The sequence below is a fragment of the Convolutriloba macropyga genome, chromosome 8 (assembly GCF_964194025.1).
Source record: "Convolutriloba macropyga chromosome 8, txConMacr16.3, whole genome shotgun sequence".
NCBI lineage: Eukaryota > Metazoa > Xenacoelomorpha > Acoela > Convolutidae > Convolutriloba > Convolutriloba macropyga.
Genome location: NC_134475.1, coordinates 64022296 through 64030953, shown reverse-complemented (window position 1 = coordinate 64030953; position 8658 = coordinate 64022296). Strand labels below are relative to the sequence as shown.

General features: G+C 39.9%; 1 protein-coding gene across 3 annotated transcripts in view; it reads left to right on the top strand.

Annotated features, from left to right (window-relative positions):
• Positions 1 to 8297, top strand: part of LOC142344915 (uncharacterized) — a 55987-nt gene extending 47690 nt beyond the window's left edge. For all 3 annotated transcript variants that reach the window (XM_075396979.1, XM_075396980.1, XM_075396981.1), the window contains exons 10-11: positions 2399 to 3959; positions 7624 to 8297. In XM_075396979.1, coding sequence (XP_075253094.1) covers positions 2399 to 3959; positions 7624 to 7886 — 1824 coding nt within the window. In that variant the 3' untranslated portion in view covers positions 7887 to 8297. The remainder of the gene's footprint in view (positions 1 to 2398; positions 3960 to 7623) is intronic.
• Positions 8298 to 8658: the final 361 nt, after the last annotated feature.

Below are 8658 nucleotides of genomic sequence, written 5' to 3'. Positions count from 1 at the left end.
GTATTGAGATTCTACAGGTTTTTTTTAGCAAAAAAGCAAGTTTGTTCATGACTTGAATTTCGACTTTTTCTGTTCGAGCAATTACCTCCGTTTTTGATCGTTGACTTCTTTTTCGAACATTGGACTTTAACAGTAGCTTCGTTTGTAATGTATAGTAATTAGGAACTGCTGGTAGTGTTCAAGGTGAGGAGGTCATTTTGAGATTTTTTGTTCCTATATAAGTCAACCCTAATTATCTAAACTACACCGATCAAACCCCCCCATACCATCTATCTATCCCCCCCCCACCGCCCCGCACCCCCCTCGCCCCAAGTTACCCCCCCCCACCCCACCTACTACTACCCCCCAAACTACCCCCTCCCTTCATCTAACTACCCCCCACCTACCCCCACCCCAACTAACCCAGCACTACCCACCTCCCCAACCTATCTACCCACCCACCCCAACTAGCTCCCCTCGCACCTAAAAAATTGTCAGCATTTTTAAAACACTTTAATGTGGTTTGTTGGGCTACTTTTGTGTTTTTTCTCTTGCCTATTTTGATTTTCTGATCTCGGTAAGGTTAGGTTAATGATTATAATGCACGACGATTCGAGTCGTTTCCGGTCTTCTACCAGCTATGTTTTTTTAGCAGAAAGCAATTTTGTTCATGACTTGAATTTTGACTTCTTTCTGTTCGAGCATTTACCTCCATAAGTCACCCCTAATTATCTAAACTACACCGGACAAACTCCCTCCCACCACCTACCTACCACCCCCCAACACCTACCTACCCCCCAAACTACCCCCTCCCTTCACCTAACTACCCCCACCTACCCCCCCCCCCCCAACTACCCCAACCTATCTACTCACCCACCCCACCTAAAAAATTATCGGCATTTTTAAAACACTTTAATGTGGTTTGTTGGGCTACTTTTGTTTTTTTCTCTTGTCTATTTTGATGTTCTGATTTTGGCAAGGTTAGCTTAGAGATTATAATGCACAATTCGAGTCGTTTCCGGTATTCTACAGGCTATGTTTTAGCAGAAAGCAAGTTTGTTCATGACTTGAATTTTGACTTCCTTCTGTTCGAGCATTTACCTCCGTTTTTTATCGTTGACTTCCTTTTTTCGAACATTGGACTTTAACAGTAGCTTCGTTTGTAATGTATAGTAATCAGGAACTGCTGGTAATGTTCAAGGTGAAGAGGTCATTGAGATTTTTTGTTCCTATATAAGTCACCCCTAATTATCTAAACTACACCGCACAACCCACCACCACCTATCTACCCCCCCCCCAACACCTACCTACCCCCCTCCACCGGCCCCGCACCGCCCCACCTCAACACCTACATACACCCCCAACACATACCTACCCCCCCACCAACTTACTCCCCACCTACCCCTCCCTTCACCTAGCTACCCCCCTTCCCCAACTACCCCACCACTACCCACCTCCCTAGCCTATCTACCCACCCACCTACCTACCCCCCTCTCCCCGCCCCAACTTAGCCCCCCTCCCCCCACCTACCCTTACCCCTCAATCTAACCCCTCCCTTCACCTAACTACCCCCACATACCCCCCCCCCAGCTACCTACCCCAGCACTACCCACCTCCCCAACCTATCTACCCACCCACCCCACCTAGCTCCCCCCGCACCTAAAAAATTGTCGGCATTTTTAAAATACTGCTACTTTTGTTTTTTTTTCTCTAGTCTATTTTGATGTTCTGATTTTGGTAAGGTTAGGTTAGAGATAATAATGCACGACGATTGGAGTCGTTTCCGGAATTCTACCGGCTATGTTTTTAATTCTGTCGTCTCCATTGATGATTCGTGCGACCTGACTTCTTGGAATTGACTTTTTCAATGACTTCAGTGACTTCTACTGTTTTGCAATTAAAATTTGTGTGCGTGACGTCATTTTGTTCTTAGGAAAATTGTGTGACTTGCCTCACTCTAAAATATGACTTCTGAACTCACTTATGGAACTTTAAATTTTATGAACATTTACTAGTCATAGATCAATAGTGTGCATCTAAGTAGTGCCAAACGTATATGCCCTAATTCTCGAGTATTAGAGTCTTGAGTTTTTGAATTTGAATATGAGTTGTTTTGGAAAAGCTCTTAGGGATTTTTCCTTATTGAGCGTGTGTCTCATAAAAATGACAGTCCGAATTTAACCGAAAAAGGACTGGTGGTCGATCTGTCTATCTTATTTCTTTATGTGTTTCAATTCATGGAAGGTCACAAGCGTCTATCGCGGCTATTTTCCGGCAGTCTGCCGGCTATGTTTCTTTTTTTTCACTATTTTCTTGGTGATAGTATTATGAAATTGTACTTGCTCAACATTGATGATTCAGTACAATTTCATCATGCGGATAGAAAAGGTTCAGTAAAATTAAATGTCATGCGTTTCAGTTGGCGCGACAGCAGGACTATCAGGGTCGTTTTGGACCCTACACCTGCGTGCATCTCTATATCAACGAGGAAGCAATCCGTGCATCTGAAGACAATAGTCGACACTTGTATAACGCAGTTGTGTCCTATCGACCACAGTCAAGGCATCAGACAATGGTTGAAACTCAGAATATTCTGGAACATTTATATGATGAGCCACCGTTTGAGGGTCCTCAGCAACAGTCGATGCCACACCTTCATCAAATCAGTCAGACTCCAAGTGGAAACAAAGTGCACACAGTCCATTGTCAATCCAGTGCAATTAACCCAACCAGATTCATGGAAGAAGGGATCGGCGATTGTCACCCGAACCACGTGCGAATGATGTCGGACGGTGGACGACCATGTCACTCTTCGACATCAACCCTAAATCATAGAACCAGAATCATCTCTCCACCTCACAATCTTGGCTTGTTGCGTCCCTGTATGTGCAATAGCAATAACAGCAACTCTAATCAACTAGTTGGAAGCAGCCCCGAGGCTGGAAGTAGCAAAGGAGGAAAAGGGGGCAGAAGTAGTGGTAGTGGCACTACCTCTTCGATATTCAATTTTTTCACTCATTTGAGAAAGAGTTCAAAATCGAGTCAGAAAGTGTCAAACGAAGAGGCAGTTAGCGTGGATTTACTGAATTGCAGCAGTGCAGCCAGCCCTCTGAATGTGTCAACTCCTCTGATAAGCAATCAAATCGCCCCAACATCACCATTGCCAGTTCCACCGCCACCACATCAACTTGGATCCCCAACCAGTAGTAGCCGGTCTTCCCACCGGTTTAATGGCTCCTGGGTTAATACTAATCCTTCAAGTAGCTCCTTAATACCAATGGCTCCCTCACCTGTGTCTGAAAATCATGGAATTGGTAATGAGTCCTTCAAACCCCTTTGTGATAATAACAACAACATGTTTCTGATGCGGGGGAGTAGTCGAGGTGTGCCAGTTACGAATGGACCTCCAAATCACAACGCAGCTTCTAGTGTACAATCAGCTAATATTCGCCACTCAATTATAGCTTTGCCCAGTCAAAGAGTTAGCCAGGATTTAATGGAATCGGACCATTACTATTCTGAGGTTCAATACTACCAAAATGAGTACGAAGACAACATCAACTCTTTGCTTAGTTCGACGTCAAGGCCCCCTAATATTTATAACGAACCATTGGCGTCCAATTTTGATTTGAAGACCTCTTCGAAGAATCTGATGCATCGAAGAATATACTCGGAACCCACACCCAGACCGAGCTCGAGTCATGAATCGTTCCAATTTGCAGACAATTGCGCCAATACTACTACAGAAAATCCGATAAACGGAAATGATGACGATGATAACAATTCCGTATCTTCTTGTGAAGCTACTTACGATCACCTGTTTGAGAGGAGTGGACCTTCGATTAGAAAGGGAGCAATAGGCGGAGGTCAACCAGCAAGTTGCAATGCAGCAGCTGTGCCATCAAGTTCCAAAGCTGGAGAATCGGAACTTCGTGTTGACATTTCTAGAGTTCCATTGCGTTCCGATCACAGACCAAGTGGCAAGTTTTGTATTTACTGAGCTATTTACTGTGAGTGCTATGAAAAATCACATTCCTTCAAAACCAGACTTCACATGTTAAATTTAATGCGGTTTAGTGCAGGATAATCGATCTGAAAAATTCGAATGAGGCAAGGAAACAAAGTTTTTAATTGCTCTCAAACGAAATTGGTAGCAATTATGCAATTATATTAGTGCTGTTGTTTTTTATGCGATTTTTCGCTCGTGATGGGGGGCTATAGGTTATCTGATCACTAGCTATAATTTGTAACTGTGGCTCATAAAAAACACTGGGGGGAGGGCGAAACAATAGATCCCAAATTTATTTGGAGCGGGTGCTAGCATAATAATTAAGTGCCTATTATATTCATTTATTAATAGCCGCCCTCATCTTCTCAGCCGGCTATTATAGCGCTCCTATTTTTTTTACAATTCAAAGAATTTGAATTGTATTGGGGCGCTGTCTTTTTTTTACAATTCAAAGAATTTGAATTGTATTGGGGCGCTGTCTTTTTTTTAAGATCTGTTCATACATTTTCATCATTTTTGAAGTCAAATTGGAGTAGTGATTTTGGTCACGCCGAAACAGGAAATGGAGCGAAAAAGCGAGTGGTTTTGCGGCGTGAATTTTTTTCGCTCTAATTTTAAAGTAGAGTGCGAAAATGGTGTTTGAACAAAAATTCGGTTTCTCGCTAGTGGTTTTTTTGTTCACATGCGGCATTTTGACATTGATATTTTGTTTTTTTTTCTTATTTTTTTATCTGATTTTTTTAAAAATGGTTTTCTCAATTCACTCTTAGTCCATTCTAGGTCTAGTTTTTCTGTTTATTCAATGGAAATTCTTTGAATTGTTCGTCAGGACTTGTCCTGCTATGTTTTTTTTAAGATCTGTTCACACATTTTTATGATTTTTGAAGTCAAATTGGAGTTGTGATTTTGGTCACGCCGAAACAGGAAATGGAGCAAAAAAGCGAGTGGTTTGGTGGCGTGAAATTTTTTCGCTCAAATTTTAAAGTAGAGTGAGAAAACGGTGTTTGAACAAAAATTCGGTTTCTCGGTAGTGGTTTTTTTGTTCACATGCGGCAATTCACTCTGATTTTTACTGTTTTTTCGATTTTTTGGATCGGATTTTTTTCTAAATGGTTTTCCCAATCCATTCACAGCTCATTCTAGACCTAGTTTTTTGTTTGAATTAATTTTTCATTTCTCGCGGATGGTTTTTCTGGTTCACATGCGGCATTTTGACATTGATTTTCTGTTTTTTCTTATATTTTTCTGATTTTTCCTAAAATGGTTTTCGCAATTCACTCATATTCCATTCTAGGTCTAGTTTTTCTGTTTAGTCAATGACAATTCTTTGAATTTTACGTCAGGACTTGTCCTGCTATGTTTTTTTTACTTCGTCGAATAAAAAAATGTTTCGCTTTACCTGATTTTGCAGCTTTTTCCACATTTTGCGTGATATCTTTTTGACTTCTCTAGGCTAGTTTCTCTCTTCTCTCATTCTGCTAAAAGTGGTTTTGAACATCAGTTGCTCAGCAAGACAATTCAAAATGAACAGAGTCAGTATAAAAAATTGAAGTCAGAAGTAGAAACGGGATAAACCCATATAGCCCAATTTTAGATGCCCGCTATTTGAACGTCGTTCCTATAAGTCTTAGTTACCATCTCTAATCCTTATTGGTATTGATAGCAGCCATTGTAGCCTCTCTCCAAGAAACAGAAGTACGTTATGTTCAACTACGAAATACCATCAAAATAAATCGGACTTAAAAAATCTTTTTTTTTTCAATATGTTCTATGCTTTTAATCCCAATCATGCTTATTGGAATCAACGTCGGCTGTTTTCAACAATCTGCCGGGTATGTTTAATAGCTGCGCAGTGATAGCTGGGGCTATTATTGGCTTTCTATTGGTTTTTACGACTCGAAGATGAGTATTGATTTTCTTAAGATTTTTTTTACCGGAAGTACTATTCGTTCAGACGCTGTTTTGACCTCAAAGCGAAAGTGAGAAAAAGTGCCGTGTGACTATTTTTTTGAGCGAGAGAAGTTTTTTGATCATGCGCTGCGTTTAGTGACTGACGTTTTGACTTTGAAAGGTAGTTTTTTACTTAATGGCACATATAGATAACCGTTTTTAGCCGTTTTTTCGTCTAAGTGGACGAATTTTGTTGCTTGTTATTTGGTTTTTGTGGAAATGATTTTTATTTGATGCTATATTGAAACGTAAATATTGGCAATTGATACCACAGTGTTTTGCAGAGCCTGGAAATGCGTTTCCAATTTAAAATTACCACATATTTCTTGATTTTTTAATTAATTTTTGGCTTTTCTAATAATTTCTTCATTTTTGGATCTTTTAGCCGTCTTTTGTCGAAAATCAGTTAATATGGCAACTTTATTTTGATAATCCATATACTCAACGCCCCTTTCTACCTGGATGTAATTTTGTTTTATGAAATTGTACTAATGCTAATCCGATTTTGCTAGTTTTTTCCAATTTTTGTTTTCTCTATTTTGATTTTAAGTAGTCTTTTTGTGCAATATGAGGGGCTTTAGTTTCGTTTCAATTAAAACTTCAATGATTTTTTTTGGTTAAATTTTTGAAAAACAGTTAAATTTTCTTTTTTAAATGCAGTCTTAAAAATTTTTTGACCATTTTTTTTTGCTAAATGTTTCGTATGTTTGAATTATGCTTCTTCTTTTTATGTTTCTTTTTTGTTCTATTCGGGAGGATGAATTTTTGTCTCTGCTGACTCATTGTCTTTTCTATGTCTCGAATGCCGAGGAATGAAATGTATGAACTTATTTTCTAAGTTTTTTTTAACTAAGTTATTAATAGGCGCACAGCGATAGCTGGGGCTATTATTGGCCTTCTCTTGGTTTTTCATTTCGTCGTCGCGATTTTTGTTACGACCATATGACGTCACAACCACTTCAAATCTGCTTTTTGTTCATTCGTTCATTCAATTTCAACCGAAGTGCGTGTGTGACGTCGTTTTTTGCTCTTAGTGGAATGAGTTTTTTGTTCATTCGCGTGATTAAATTTTTGGTCACACTTGACTTACCTCACTCTCAAAAATGACTTCCTCACTTTGAAATTGACTTTTATTTACTTTAATTCAAAGAGATAAGATCAAATGGGTGTGTGTCACTCTAAATGAAGGTTATTTGAGATCAGCTAATAGAGGCAGCAATAACTTATACAGATTTTTAATCAAAATATAACAACAGATCAGCCTTCAATGAAAAGACGATTTTTTTTGTCTGTATTTTTTACTGTTTTTTTTGAGACTGCAGATCTACGAAGCTATTGCGGCTATTTTCTGGCAATCTGCCAGCTATGTTTATTCAATTGTCTGAGTAACAATTATCCTCGCAGCAATAACAGTTGAAAACATTACGTTGTTTGAAGACGCAGGACAAGGTTTTAATGCAATTTTCTCAGAATTCTTAAAGTTTGACCCGCCTCAGAGTTCTGTGATCAGTTCTTTAAGCGGCCAACACAACACAAAACACGCGCTTTTTCATTTTGTATTTTCTGAAGACAATGGCACAAAAGGGGCGCGGAAAAACTAGTAAAAAGGGTATTTATCGGAAAAGCTAGTAAAAGAATTGAGCAAATGTCTAACTGATCCGAAAATAATTTATTATTTTTTTCAGACTATTCCTTCGACTACTCGGCCCGGAGTACTACACCAGACATTGAGAGGAACAGTAGTCTGAATGATACAATGTCTGTGCGTGGGAGAGTGTCCTCCCTGGCCAGCCACATATACCAGGAGATACCAGAGAGCAGCACCCTGGTCCTCAACGACACCAGCAGTTCTACCTCCACCCCCAGTCGCAATCCACACTCCACCCGCAATTCCACCACCCAGTCCGCATCTGTAGAGATACAGAAAAAAGACATGAGGCGAAGATGAAGTTAACACCCAATATTTCAAAGTGTGTATCTGGGTCTTAGAGGGCGTTGGCACGGGCATAGTCTCACCCGTGAAAATGTATTGTTCTTTAAATACTGTTATGTAATTCTATCATATTTTTGGTGAAAGTTACCTTGATACCATAACCGGATACACATTTTGGTTTTGATTAATATTGATGCTGTAATCAAGAATATGTTGGTAGAATAGTTGAATTTGTGGTCCCTGGAAACTCGGAAAATGCAAATGCCTATTTCAGTGGCTGATGAATAGTTAATGATGAGAGATAGGCTATCAATTTGAATATCCTCAGAGTAGTTTAAATATTGTAGATGCATATTTATGTTGGTCTCTCCTTTTGTTTATTATATTGCTAACCATATTTTAAGACGAATTTAGAATTTTGCTTAACTTTTGCCAAAATGTAGAAAGTGAATTATTTGCTCTCGAATGAAGTTCGAAGCATTTGTAGTCTCTTTACGAACCGAAGGCGAGTATTGGTTTTCCATGTTTTCTGTTAATCGGCGATCAGCTCTTAGAGCCTTACTAGTCTCTAAGTATGCTATTCACAGCAACTGTTTTGAGGAACAATTTCATGGACTTAAGGGCGGTCCTTAGTCTTCAGAGTTCGCCTCAGTCACCCCACCCCCCTCAGGCATTCACCCCCCAAACCCCCTCCCCCCACGCACACACACACACACACACACACACACACACACCCTCCTCCAGCCTGGAGATTTGGAACCCCGCTTGTCCAGCTCCTACAGCCCTA